This window comes from Stegodyphus dumicola, chromosome 9 (genome assembly GCF_044657685.1).
Source record: "Stegodyphus dumicola isolate Sdum_Otavi_A_Nest chromosome 9, ASM4465768v1".
Taxonomy (NCBI): Eukaryota; Metazoa; Arthropoda; class Arachnida; order Araneae; family Eresidae; genus Stegodyphus; species Stegodyphus dumicola.
Window position 1 is genome coordinate 58,662,188 of NC_140776.1, and position 15,536 is coordinate 58,677,723.

General features: G+C 34.7%; 1 protein-coding gene across 1 annotated transcript; it reads left to right on the top strand.

Moving 5' to 3' along the window:
• The first annotated feature begins 254 nt into the window (after positions 1 to 254).
• Positions 255 to 15,146, top strand: LOC118204130 (tubulin beta-2 chain-like). The gene is made up of 6 exons (XM_035376450.2): positions 255 to 414; positions 1,221 to 1,329; positions 1,458 to 1,568; positions 9,657 to 9,901; positions 12,620 to 13,256; positions 14,788 to 15,146. Exons 1-6 carry the CDS (start codon positions 358 to 360, stop codon positions 14,964 to 14,966), a joined length of 1,338 nt encoding a protein of 445 aa, XP_035232341.1. The 5' UTR covers positions 255 to 357; the 3' UTR covers positions 14,967 to 15,146.
• The last annotated feature ends 390 nt before the right edge of the window (positions 15,147 to 15,536 follow it).

Genomic DNA, 15,536 nt, shown 5'->3' on the forward strand with positions numbered 1-15,536 from the left:
GACATGAGATGAAAAGTTTCTTCTTGAAAAACAATATAATATTCAAACAGTTTACGCATAAAATAAAATACTTCCTAAGAAGGTAATGAGAAAGTTCTCATGTGGAACTAGCAGAAACCCTTTTAATCGCCCAGGCATGTTGACCTTGTGGCGATCAGCTTGCGTGCAGTTCCCGAAGTTTGAAAAAGAAGTTTGAACGGACCAACCAATCAGAGCGCTAAACGTGCCAGAAAGTCCCGGATTTATTCTTTCCCTCTTTATTGCACTTCCTGACAGCGGCGTCTGTTTCGAAGTGTTTTAGGTGCTTGAAACATTTTCCGAGAATCGGTGCGAAGTTGAGTTTTCTTTAATACAAAAATGCGTGAAATTGTTCATGTTCAAGCTGGCCAATGTGGTAACCAGATAGGAGCCAAGGTAAATATTAGTCTTAAATTTTTAAATGTAAAAAATTTTTCGTTATTCTTACAGTAGTTTTCAAGCGTTGGAAACTGGGTGTGGTCTTTGATAATTCTTGTTCTCTTATTTGTACCTAATATGTATTTTCATTGAACGGTATTGTTTTTAATCAATGTTTATGAAATTAGAAAGCGTAGTCATTTCATTCAAATGAGTAAGTAAGCTTTAAAAAATATTGAACCGATAGGGTCTGGTATATCAGATTTAGCTTAATCTTATTATACGGTACACATAAACTTTTTATACCGTATGGTAGACTAAATTTCTGATAATAATTTTAAAAGCATAGGAAAGTTCTTTTCCCTCCCCGAAATTAATATTTTTGATATAATAAATATGAGACTACTATTTCCGATAAGATCAAGTGTCCGGTTTCGCACGAAATGTTCCGATTTCTTAAATTTGTGCATTTGTAATATGAATTAGTTCGTATAATATTTATTAGCTTCAGTCCCATGTATTTTTCAAACTTGGCAATAACATCAGGGTTAAACTGCAGTTCTGCTGTTTTGGCCTGATGTATCACGTACACAAAAAGATGCGCCTAGAAGAAAGAATTAGGTAAAATTCGAACTCGTGTAATCTTTGAACGTAATTAGTTTCGAAACTACGATTTTGCAGGTTCGTTGTGTTGGCGTGGTGACGCTTGTATCATTTTTAATAACATTTATATTTATGAGTTTCGTAATTAACTTTAAACTTGTGTTATTTGTTAGCGCTTTTAATTGTATGTTAAATTAATGGGCAGTCTTATCTATTGACAGTTCTGGGAAGTTATTTCGGATGAACATGGAATTGATCCAACCGGTTCATACCACGGTGATTCAGACTTACAGTTGGAAAGAATAAATGTATATTACAATGAAGCATCAGGTCAGTATTTTACTTTTTACTATATGAAATCTGTACTTTTGATTTAGACATGTCTGTTTCGATCAAACTATGTTTTATTTGATAATTTTTAATATGTTGGATAAAATGTTATATTCTTAAATTGCTAGGCGGAAAATACGTGCCGAGAGCAATTCTTCTGGATCTGGAGCCTGGCACAATGGACTCTGTCAGATCTGGTCCCTTTGGACAGCTTTTCAGGCCAGATAATTTTATCTTTGGTAAGATTTCATTTACATAGAACTGAGCACACTTTGTCTATAATCTAGTGCATAAAAATGGATGTTATGATTTATAATTTAATATTTTTATAGAACTACTGTAGAATTTTAATATATAATAGCTACACAGCTATTTCATTTGCTTTGACAAAAGTTTAAATGCTGGCATTAATGCATGCTGTTACACAATAAGTTTTGCTTCATCATCAATATTGCTGGCATATCGCTGCTTTTACGCAATGTTTCGGCTCATGAGACATAGGCCCGAGGGGCGCATGATGGTAGTAAGCAATGACGATTGAAAGGAGGCATCAGTAATGCGCCAAGAGGGGGTGACAGCATGACGTCACAAGTCTAGAGAAACATGCAGACGAAGCCTAGGACCAGGAGAGGCGAAGACAGGGTGAAAATCAGACTTGTTCTGTTGTTCGTGATAGGTACATATCATAATGAAGTTACACAAATAAGATGATACAATACAATTTATTAGAATAATAAAATACATGCAAATAAAATGAAAAAGAGTATATAAATAAAATACGGCAAAATAAGTCTATATACATATTTACAGCGACGTTGCACTCGTGATAAAGTTACGTAGGGAAGTTCGAGTCGCGAGTGGTGAAGGCTGCGAGTGGTCAAATACGTGCATCCTCTGTAAAGATCTGGTAATCGAATACTTTGAAGTGTTTCATATGTGAACATTTTTTTGTTTTTTCAAAGAATTTTCTATTAGCTTTATGAAGGAACTCTTCAACTCTGTCTATACGTAGGTCTCTATGTAAGGTCTCATTCGAAACATAAAAGTGTGCATTAGTAATAATTCTGAGAAGTTTGTTTTGCGTTACTTGGAGTTTTTTCATGTCACTTTGAGTGTAGGTCGCCCAGGCAGGGGATGCGTAACAAAAAATTGGTCTGATAATTGCTGTATAGATGTGTCTTTTCCTTTTAAGATCAAATCTAAAGTTTTTACCTATAAGTGGGAGGAGATTTTTGATAGTATAGGAGGTCTTCCATTTAATATTGTGAATATGGTCTTTCCAGGTAAATCTGCGATTTAAAACTACCCCAAGATAAGTAGCCTTTTTAACAAGTGGCACTTCTTCATTAAAGATATTAATTTTTCTTGTCTAAAGGGATTCTGGAATGTTTTTTGCCGATGATTATTTACTGGGATTTTTGTCCGTTAATCGCAATTCTCCATTTAGCGCACCATTCCTCTATGGCTGGAATTTTTTCTTGAAGTTTCATCAGTGCATGCTCTTGACTATGTGACTTCACGGCAAGGGCGGTGTCATCAGCATAACATCCAAGGTAAGTACTGAGGTCGGCACTATTGGATAAATCATAAACATAAAAAAGATACAAAATAGGGTCAAGAATAGATCCTTGAGTTACCCCGGCTTTCAGATATTTGGTCTCAGAGTGTTCATATCCAAAATTTACAAAGAATTTGCAGTTCCGTATGAAAGAGTTGATAAGTAAGATGAGGTCTCTACTGAAATCTAGTGTGATGAGCTTGAAAATGAGCCCCTCGTGCCAGATGCGGTCGAAAGCTTTCGCCACGTCTAGCATGAGTAAAGCGACACTTTGATGCCTGAATAAAGCAGATCCAATGAATTCACACAGACGAACAAGTTGTTTTGTCGTTGAGAGATTTTTGCGGAAACCAAATTGTTCCATTGGTAGCTTATCCATATGCGGCTCAATTCTTTTATAGGTGACCCGTTTGAAATTCTTACCTAGTCCTGGGAGTAGACTAATCGGACGGTATCCCTACGAATTGTTGTTCTAAGTGCTCTGCCATAAGGGCGGCTTTTTCCTTGTATGTAAGTGCGATTCTGTTGTTACCATAAATTGGTTTATTGCAAGGGGGCTTGCGCCTAAGGTTTCTTGCGAAAGACCAGAAATCATTTCCAGATTCATTAAAACTCTCAATTTTATTATTCCAGATCTCATCCCGATGTTTCCGAACCTTGCATCTGATTTTATTATTAAGTCTGTTAAGTTCTTTCTTGACCCCTGGGTCCCAAGAGATATGCCACCTCTTTTCAAATGGTTTCTCTGTTTAATCATATCTCTAATATCTCTGGGTAAACGGAAATTGTCTTTATCAATTGGGATTTTTTTGGTAGCAGTGTTGTATGCACTGAGGATACTATTGTTGAGAATTTCAATCTCATTATCAATGTCCTCTTTATTCTTGAGTGAGCTAATAATTGGAGGGTTCTCTAACACTTGTGTGTAATATTGCTGCCAGTCAGTGATATTTTTAAACTTGTTTTCTTCGCATTTGTTAGTGCCCAAAATAGCAATAACCGGCACGTGGTCGGAGGTTAGTTCAACTTTAACATCCAAATACATTGGAATGTCGGTATTTGTGAGCACAACGTCTAGAATGTCTCCTCTTCTAGGGTTATCTGGGAGGTATGTATAAACTGCAGGTGCGTAGAAATAAATAGGATAGTTATTGATAAACTCGATTAGGACTTCGCCATTATTGTTGGTTCTTCGACAACCCCATTCAGTATGTTTTGAGTTCAGATCTCCAGCCAGGATGATATGTTTATTATTTGGGAGAAGTTCAGCTAATTTGTCAATATCCAGTACATTGTTCGGTGGATTATACATTGTGATAAAATAGACAACTCCATAAAATGGGAGTAAAACTGAGGCAGTAACTGCTTCATATCCGTTATCACGATCTTCACTGATGAGGCAAGATTGCAGAGTATTGTAGCAGGGAGTCGCAAACGTTTCTGTGATGAGTGCAACATCAATATCATACACAAGTAAAAAGTTATGAAGTTCCGTAATTTTATTCTGGACGCTATGTGTGTTCCAGGTCATGAACTGAATAGGGGCCCGACTATTTCTGTATTGACCCATAATCTAAAGTCAGTGTTTTGGCAGTTTCTGGACTGGTTTGAATAGTCCGATTTGTTTGTTGTGTTAATTGTAAGAAGCCAGCGCCTTTAATGATTTTTACTAGCTCTGCTAGATTAGCAAAAACTGTTTTTGCTTCATTGATAGTTTCCGAATACGGTCCTGATGATATGGCTTGTGCATAACTTTTACCTTCTATGATATTGAGAATGTTTTGTTTTTGACAGAGTTACTTGTGCTATTATTGTTCTTGGGATACTTTTCACAACCCTTAAAATTGGATGTGTGAGGTCCCCTGCAGTTCGCACAGACTAGGGGCTTATCAGGATTTTTTCTGTCAGGGCATTCTTTAATTGAATGACCTCCGCCACATCGGACACATTTCGGAGCATAACTGCATCCGGCTTGGGTGTGATTGAAGCCCTGACAGCGAAAACACTGTATGGGCCCCTGTCTGCCTTTATACTCCACTACTTTAATTTTCATATCGCAGAGTTTGTATTCATTATAGATTCGTTTCGAATCGTCAGTTTTTGGCAGTGTAACAAGAAATAATGGGAGTGGAATGACTTCCCCCCCTCGTCGTCGTGACATTTGTTTGATTTCAATAATTTTGGAATTCAATTCCTCTAGTTCAGTTTTAATTTCCTCTATGTCAGAAGTAGTAGTGAGTCCATTTATGACCACTTTTAAGTTTTTATCTTGAGGCAGTATGTAGGAGTGGTGCTCAACTTTGAGCTCTTTGAGTACTTTAACCATGCCTCTATAGCTTTCAGCATCTCCAGCAATGACCTTTATGCCATCATTCCTCAGGTTTTGTCCAATAAATGAGAATTTTTTGGTATGAAATACTTTTTTGATATTTTCCTAAGTCATGACATTTTCCTTAAGAATTAGTGGTGGGAGTTTTCTTTGCATATTAGTCTCTGAAATTTGCATATTACTTTCAGTGCGTTCATTATTTGTTATCGTCTGATTATTTGTGTTATCCTGATTTTCTGTTTCGCTAACGTTGGTATCCATATTATTATCTGTTTCGTTATCCTGATTATGTTCTGCCTGTGTTTGCACACTATAAATCGGCGTATGATCATTCTTGCTATTACTAGCTTGATTAGCCGTAATGATCGGCGAGATTATTTGTGTGTGCGTACTGAGTTTCGCTTTTTTAGCAATTGGTTTGTGAATTTTTGTTCTCACGGTCTGGTCGCCTCTGCGGCGTTTAATAGGTTCCTCATCTGAACTTGTATCTTGATCAAGTGCTTTTTCCTCAGTACTGTTGATTGGATCATCATGCAGTTTTATTGGACTTCTGGCCCTGCTGTTTTCATAAAAGTTTTTACCAGTGTTAGGTGTAGGTGTTTTATCAATGACACTATTATTTTGTTCTTTCAAAGCATTTACAATCTCAAGGGAGCTAAGCAGAAAATTGTAAAATGTTTTATCAATGTCTGATAATTTTCCATCATTTTTGTCTCTGATTTTATCCAACTCCTTAATCTGATTTGCGTAAATTTCCACGAGCCTCTCCATGGTCCGCTACGCAGAAATAAATGCAAAAAATCCAAAATCCAGTGCCCATGAAAATGGAGTCCTGCACCCCGGGATGGAGCCTAGCCGATAGCCTTCTCCACAGAGGGATGTGCAGGCAAAGAACACACGAGGCCCCTGACAATCACCTGAAGTAAGAGCTTGGAGGTAATTACGTGTGTTATCCGATCCTATAATCCAAAATCAAACGTGCAAAATATTTAAATTATCCGATTAAATATTCAAACGTGCAATTAGTCTTAATGATAAGCAATATGGCATAATTAGTCGCAAAACCAGCAATTTTGGCAAGACGTGGTGGTGAAAATCAAAATTTTGCGAAATAAATCCTAAAATAAAATAAACTAGTAAAATAGTGAAAGCATATAAGCGTTTCACAAATGATACCAACCGCAAAATAGCATTGAAAAATGCTGATGCAATCAGATTCGTATGAGCATGTGGTCTCACAGGGAAACCACACGAGACGGACGTACTTGCTAACCGGATCTGAGAGGCAGGCACAATCTCCGACGGTGAACCTTCATCCACCAAGTCCCTGCTCCGAATGATTTGGGTTCGTTTTGCTTCATATAGTTTGAAAATTAAAGTAGGCTCAATGTTTCTACATCGGCAGCCAATAGAAACATTTAATTCTTGCCTTTTAGTGGTGTTTGATGTTTTTGTTTATAATGTAAAGTCAATGTACTGTTCTCTTTAAAAAAAAAAAGAAAAGAAATTGCATTCAATAATGAAAATGAAGTAAAAAGAAATAAGTTATATTTTGATCATACAAAACTATAATTCATTCAACCATATACTAGATAAAGAGATACTTTAATTTGAACTTATAATAGGAAGAAAGGTTTTAGGTAAGTTTACATCAGGGAGGGAAAAATCACTAATTTGAAGTTATAATAGAGAAAAAGAAGGTTTTAAACAAGTTTACATCAGGGAGGGAAAAATTGAATTCATTTTGAGGAACTGAATTTTTTCCCCAAATCAAATAATTGGGTCTCATGAAAGTTTTAACTCAATATAGAGTAATTTTCATTTGAAAGTAAAATCCATAGAATTGTTTTAAAAGATTTTGATGGTAATTTCTAAGGTGACAAAACTTATAGTTATTAAACATGTATATCTACCCATAACTAATGCAAATATGGATGGCCAAATCATTTTTATCAAGCTGCCATTATGTTTTGTGGATAATCACAATTAGTGCAGAACTTAAGAAATGCCTCATCTGCCATAAGAGGTAAATATGTATTTTAGCCCATTGCTAGTGCAATTCTGAAAATTGCCAATTTGTCACAGTTTGAAAACACTGCAATGAAATGGGCCTAAAAGGAAAATGGTAAAGCACATGTCATACAGAAAACACAGTTTGGGAAATATGAGGTTTCTTACTTTTGTTTTCTGGTGTATCATTTTCTATCCGTGGATAATGTTTGACAGAAATGCCCAAAAAGCTTCTGTCATATAATGATTGTGGAGCCTTCTCCACGTTTATTATTTCAAATAGGAGTCTAATTCACACTCCAAGTAATGGGTGTTATTTCAGAGGGCCTGTTATGCTGCACACAGAAGTCACTTCAGTTGAATTGGTTTGTGTCCTGTCTTAAGATCTTCAAAATTCAAATTAATGATTTATGTGCAAATAAAAATGTCCTTGTCCAAAAGACTGTCATATGCATTCCAGCACTCTGGTACTGTGGTGGTTTCCCTGCCAGTACCAAGTTATTTGCATTCAGTGGGTACTTAAGCGTCTCCCAACTTCTCTTTAAAAAAAATTTTTCATTTCCCTTTCAACTTCACCATGGACCTAGTGTCCCAGTTTCCCCTTCTATATTTCATTTTCCTAAACTTAACATTCATCCAATTCAACAATAATTCCTTTGAGGAACACTTTTGCTGATCCTGGCCATCTGGCATATTTCTCTGCAAAACACAAACTAATCAGTAACAGCATGCTCCTAAACCTTCACCTCATTCATAACAAGACCTAATTAACCATCTTCTGAACTAAAACATTGTAGTCTGTAGAATGTTCCAAATATTTGCTTAGACCATAAATCTTTCCCTGCATCCCTACATATATCATGCATATTCGCACTACCTTATTTTCAATGATGCCTTTTATATCCATCAAATTGTTCATTTACATAGATTCCACATTTCAGACTCAGATGTGTAACCTGCCTTCGTACATCAATCTAGAACAGCTTTTTTTTTTTTCCCGTTGCATTTTCAAAATTATTTTTAAAAAGTGCTAGTACATTCACTAAATTCTTTCATGCTCGGAAACTTATGTAATTAAGTATCTGAAACATCCCCAATAAAAAATACCTGGTTGTTTGGTATAAAATCTTGTAATTCTTCAGAACGTTAAGGGTAATGCGTCATATTCTAATAAAACTGCTATATTATGTGAACATCTGCAGAAATCTGCCAAATTAAAATTTTTTAATTGTCAAATTGAATACAGTTGGTTATGTATATGCTCACTGTTCCAATAACTGTTTGCACACCTGTAGCACAAAATGTGAAGGTTGCCAGCATCGGCATATTCAATCGTACATCAATAACATTTCATCACCAAGCAGTGTGTTAAGCAGCTTTCCTCCTGGCATTGAGATTGTGCAGCATGTCTTATCTTAAAATGATAATTAAATACCGCATACTATATTTAAAACACATTTGCATAGGAGTTACATGGATTAAATTATAACTGTCCAGAAGTTCATTTATTAAAATTCTGTGTATACGACAACTGTACCTGACAATTTATGTCTCTAATGCCAATTAAAAACTTGTTCTTAACCATAATTCAGAAAATGGTTCATATCAGAATATGGCTGCTAGCAAAATGAAGAGGAATCGGAAATAGTCTTGTAATGAGTAAAATTATTTTAATAAATGAACTGTGTAGTATTTATTGAATTTTAGTAAATGCCCTTTGGGATATTTGCCATTACAATCATTTTAGCAGACTAATTTGTTCTTTTTTTGCCTTGTGGCCACTTAACATACTACGAACATAGTTCATATTTTGAATCATCTTTAGAATCTGTATTCATTACATCGAGATGGCAAATGTAATTTTAATCTGTAATGTCATCTTCATTTTTACTGACATTATTTTTATTTTATTAAGACGTATCTAAGCCAAAATGTTATGCATCTGGAGAATTCAGCCAATTGCTCGATCTCTATCAACACAAATAAAGCATTGGAAAATAGAGTAGATTTAGTCTTGTTTCAGTAACCTTTTCTTTCATTGTAATATCCATATCATAAGTGTGAAGTATTGCTTTCTATTTTTTCCATCTTGACATTTCTTGTTTTTTAATGCAAGATTTTTATTCTGCGATACTGTTATTTTCTGGTTAAAATTGTTTATTTCCTTTGTTTTGTTAATTTAACTTACAACAGTAATATAAGAATGTGAATAATCTCTTCTCATTCTTATAATTGTTTTATTCTTGATCCAAAGGTCATGTCGTGTAAAACTTTATTTTATTAAAAATTTCATGTTGGAAAATTAAAGATTCACATGATCTTGGCAAGTAAAATTAAATTTATGGATTTATTACTTAAGATATGGATGTTCACTTTTATCCGATGTGAATATTTTCTCATTCTTATAATTGTTTTATTTTTGATCCAAAGGTCAAAGTGGGGCTGGAAATAATTGGGCTAAAGGTCATTACACAGAAGGAGCTGAACTCGTAGACACTGTGCTGGACGTTGTGCGAAAAGAAGCTGAAAGCTGTGATTGTTTACAAGGATTCCAGTTAGCTCATTCATTAGGAGGTGGTACTGGATCTGGTATGGGTACACTGCTGATTTCTAAAATTCGAGAAGAATATCCTGACAGAATAATGAACACATTCAGCGTCATGCCCTCTCCTAAGGTAAAGTAGTTAATTGTAAAACTGCTTGTTTTATGTTAATTTTAAAATTAGTTACTGTTAATGTGAAAGGTTATTAAAATAGCCGTTTGCATAAAAATAGCTGCAAATGTTTTGGAAATTGCATTGTATAGTCAGAAGTATTTTTTGGCTATTGTTTAATATAGTCTTACTTAATGACTTAAACTTGGTAATGGGACTTAGTTTATATGATAAAAAAATTATTTATTATACACTCACTTCCAAAAGCACGGAGAGGAAAATGCTAATTTCCGGAAGGCAATCAGAATTGAAGAGGATGCAATTCGCTGCAGAGGTAGATAGAAGTATGCAAATGTGTTAGGTAACAGCCAATCGCGCTTTCATATCAAGAAATATGCAAGAAAGGCAGTCTTATAAGAAGCCAGCTTTATGAAGGGTTATAGAAATTGGTTGTAAGTACTGATAGCTGTTTAAAACTTTTGTACAATTTGTTTTCAAGACTTGTTTCTACGACTTCCAGAAGACAAATGAGTGCTGGCGTGCTGTGGGGTGCATTGAAGCAGGACGGTCAATCACAGATGTTTTCTTCAGCGTTCATCATTCTGGTAATTTCACGTTTATAGAAACAATTCGAAACCACACAGACAGTTGTCTGAAAGCCCGTGGCCGGTCCCCAAGGGTTACAACCCCGTGGAAGATGGATATATTGCTATTGTAGCCAAGCGAAATCGCAGAGCGACCTCCACGTGTGTGACATCTGTGGTTACAGCGTCCATTGGTAAGGCTATATCTGCAGCTACTGTACGTAGAAGATTACATATGAGTGGACTGTACGCCCGGGTACCTCAATCTCTCCAATCAAGAGGAGCACGATTACAGTGGTGCCGGGAACATATTAATTGGAATGTGTCTGACTGGGCCAATGTCATGTTTACTGATGAGTCAAGATTTGCTCTGGAGCCAGATGACAAGCATATAAGGATAGGGCGTGAACAACGAACACGCAATCAGTCCCAAAACATCACGCATTCCGAGGTGGAAGCATTATGGTGTGGGCAGAGATTTCATTAGGATACCGCACCGACCTGCACATCTTTAAACAGTGTTCTTTGAAGGCTGTTCGGTATCGAGATGAAGTCCTAGAACCCATTATGAGATTGTTCGCTGCAGCAGTTGGCCCTACTTTTGTTTTAATGGACGATAACGCATGCATGTCCGTATAGAGCTGACATCATCGATGACTACCTGGAGAGTGAAAGGATTGCACGTATGGCATGGCCAGCCTATTCGCCCGACCTTAATCCCATTGAAAATCTTTGGGATGCTCTCAGCCATGTTGTAATTTCACTTTTCCCACCTCCAGCAACTTTTATTGAGCTGGAAACTATTCTACAAAAAGAATGGCGATTGCTTAATTCTGCAGTGGTTGACCACCTAATTGAAAGCATGGTCACAAAGCGTAAACTTTGTATACAGATGAGAGAGGGGATCACATACCCTATTAATGTTCTCCCTCCTTTTTTTTTTTTTTTTCCTTCATTTTATGCTGTTTATTTTCATATTCATAATTCTGTTCAAGTCTCCAGTATGTCATTATCTGATAACTTACAAAAATTTGATATTGTTTTCATTTCTGTATATAATTATTGATTTTGTTTTATGCATAAATATATATGCTACTTTCCTGCAGAATTTTGTGTCGATCAAAGCAGTATTTGTTAATTTTTTTGCATTTTATATCTTCATGCTTAACCTTTGGAAGTGAGTGTAGTTTATGTATCAGTACACTGAAGCTCTAGCAAAGGCTGGAATGATCTGTGCATATCTTGTTCAGTCTTGAAGACTGTTTTATGAGGCAGGTGTCTTTTCAGTGGTAGCCTGGGTTTAGACAGGAGAAAAGCAGTCATAGGCAATGATGGATGGATGAATAAACATTTACACATTCACTTGTTTCTTAGGCTAAAATCCTTTAGTATTATTGCTTTTTAAACCACTGCATTATTATAAAGATGGAACAAATTGTTAGACGTGGAGAATCTTTCTCCAAAAGCCAAGCAAAAATGCTTAAAAGTATGATGTGGACTCCACATGACTTCCTTGTACAGCCTATTTAAATTATACTTTTTTTGTTGCAATACGTTTAAACTTATGTCCTTGAATTATTCTAAATTAATTAACCAGTCCCTCAAAGCAGGTCAAAGATGACATAAAAAATTGCAAATTTTCAACTTAAATATGCGAAAATTTTGGCAACGGTAGCTGATCACCAATGCTTACTGCAGAATTCTAAAGGAAGTGGTAGTCCATAATTGGCGTTAAATCTCGCTGCTTGGCCGGTCGATGGGATAATACGCAAGTACCCTTTTTTGTTGTACCCGAGTTAAACTTCTTATAGATTTATTTTTTCATAACGAGTGTAAACTTTCCAAAATTAAACTGGAAGACTGCATTAAAAAGATATGAATATTTTCATCATTTAAAACTCTACTGTAAATGGATGTATCTCTCTGATGATTTCAAAGGTAAGGACATTTAAGCCAAGTAAGAAATGTGCATACAGGTGTACCAGGAAATTCTGATTGTTTGGGAAGCAAAAGAAAATAATACACTTTTCATACCTTTAAAGTAATATTTATTGTATAATATAATTTCTGTTATTACTTATGACCTCTTATGAAAAATATGAAATTGAGTAGATTTGTGGCTTGAATGACTGTAGATTTCATTGTTTTTTTATAGGTCTCTGATACTGTTGTAGAGCCATACAATGCAACTCTCTCAGTTCATCAGTTGGTAGAAAATACTGATGAAACATACTGCATTGATAATGAGGCACTGTACGACATTTGCTTCCGTACACTTAAACTCACTACTCCAACATACGGAGATCTTAACCATCTTGTATCTGTTACAATGTCAGGAGTAACAACCTGTTTGAGGTTTCCTGGTCAGCTGAATGCTGATCTCCGTAAGCTTGCTGTCAACATGGTACCTTTCCCTCGACTTCATTTCTTTATGCCTGGTTTTGCTCCACTAACCTCTCGAGGTAGCCAACAATACAGAGCTCTCTCTGTCCCAGAACTCACTCAGCAGATGTTTGATGCTAAAAATATGATGGCTGCTTGTGATCCAAGGCATGGAAGGTACTTGACTGTTGCTACCATTTTCAGAGGCCGAATGAGTATGAAAGAAGTAGATGAACAGATGCTCAATGTTCAAAACAAAAACAGCAGTTACTTCGTAGAATGGATTCCAAACAATGTAAAAACTGCAGTATGTGATATTCCTCCTCGAGGACTGAAAATGTCAGCAACTTTCATTGGAAACAGTACTGCAATTCAGGAATTGTTTAAGAGGATATCTGAACAATTTACTGGTAAGTATTGGTATTAATAATTGTATGAGATTTGAGATGTCTGTTGTAAATTTTGGGCTTAATTTTTGCAGAATGTAAATATGTAGTAAAAAGTATTTGGAGGAGGAAATCTCTAGGGTATTTAAATTTTTGTGCATATTTTTTCCGCTTGCAATGTGCAAAATAATTTTTCAACTGCATTCTGTTTAAAGTTAAGGAAAAGAATCATTTCATATTTATATAAAGTGGTGTTTGTCTTTCAGTGACTTTAACAAAGTTAATGAGCGTGGATTAGAATAATTTAGATAATTTTTAAAAAGGAAAAAAGTGTGAACTGTTTTAAGAATTCTAATGTGAGAAATTTAGAGCTATTTTTATTATTTACTCTGAAAAGGTAAGGCATCTTGGATTTGTTCATGAAGAGGTATTATTTACTGTAAATTACTCGAAGTATGTGCCATGCAAGAGCAAAATATGCATTTTTTACAGAATATTGATATCAGTTATAAGAATTAGTTCTGTTTTTAAGTATCGGTTAATTTTTAAATTGTAGAAAAGAAGGCTGTAATGCAACACATCTGTTAAAACTTCGAACTCCTACACCTCGGATTAAAATTGTAAACTGATTAATAGCTACCTTTAAAATTTGAAGCATGAAGCAAATAATGTGCAATAAAAGCACTCTTAAAGACATAATTAAGCAATTGTTCATTAATAAAAATTTGAATGTAAGTTAAAAGTATAAGAAAATAGAATGCTTCTGCATGAAAACTTGTGTTCCAAAAGATGAGTCTGGAGCTGTAATTTTATTGCTTACAAATTAAGATTTAATTTTATGTAGTCGAAACTTGCATTCTGAAAAATCCAACCTTAACTTTAATGCTGTTATGTATGTATGGATTTGTAACTGATTGAGCACACAGAACCGATGATAGCTTGATAAAATTTATTTTCCCAAAAGAAACACTTTGCTGTTTGAGAACTTTTTGCAAAAATGCCCGTACAGTTCTTGTCAGTATGATAGAGCACAGTTAATCACTTTTAACTGTAAAGAATGTTAAACTCAAAATGATTTTAAAATACCTCAAATGTGTTAGCTTGTGCAGTGATCTCTTGGTACGCTAAACTGATCAAGAACTATTGTTCTCTCTCTGGTTTTATATAGTTTTTCCCCGTTCGCTAAAAAACTTCCAGGTCATTTACCTCAGTGTTAAGTAGCCTTATTTTTCTTTCAAAACTTGGCATTCTTGAGGCCTTTCATGTTACATGTACTACAATTTACATATAATTTAACTGCCATTTACATATGTACAGAATTCATATTACTTGTATATCACTAAAAAGAATTAACCGCATGATGATTTTTTAGTTTGTTATGCTTTCATAAATTAAAATTACTAAGAAATTAATCAGATGTGCAGTTTCCTCATTTCAGATGTTCTTATGAATTTATATTGTATATATGCACACATAATACATGTATGCATTTTTAAAGAGTCATTTCATAAATGTGTGTACCTTTCTGTTTATAAAATACCTTCCTTTATTACAGCCATGTTCCGTCGAAAAGCTTTCTTGCATTGGTACACAGGAGAAGGCATGGATGAAATGGAGTTTACAGAGGCAGAATCAAACATGAATGATCTCATCTCAGAATATCAGCAATATCAAGAAGCTACTGCTGATGATGAAGGAGATTTTGAAGATGAAGAACAGCCTGTTGCTGATTAAACAGCTTTTTCTAAAGATCTCTAAACATGTATTTAACAAAGCAGTTTTCTTCCAAAGATTTAAATAAGTTTATCTGCATTTGTTACTTAACAAAAACAAGGTTCTTTCTGAATCTGCCTTTTTTATTAACAGTATTATGTTACAATAAATTTGCTTTTTCAAAAAATTGTTTTCACTTTTATTAATATTTTGCTTTTTGTAGTCTTTCCCAATTTATTCTACACATTAGTCTTAATAACCTTGCATATATAATCCTACAATGAATGGCACTAATTCCAATAATGTATATAATTAGAATCTGAGATAAGAAAAATATTTATGCAATATGAAGATTTTGTAATATGTCAAATTTTGCAAAAAATAGAAAATAACTAACCTTTACAGTATATATAGTCTGCTTTTTCAAATGCGTTATACTCTTAAGATGGTTTCTGTAGAGTTTTAATAATTTACTTTTTAGGAAGCAGTAGTTTTTTTTTTTTTTTTTTTTTTTTTTTTTTTTTTTTTGTTTGTTTGTTTGTTTCAAGCAAGTGTACTTTTATAAGGAATTTTACAAAATATTATATATCA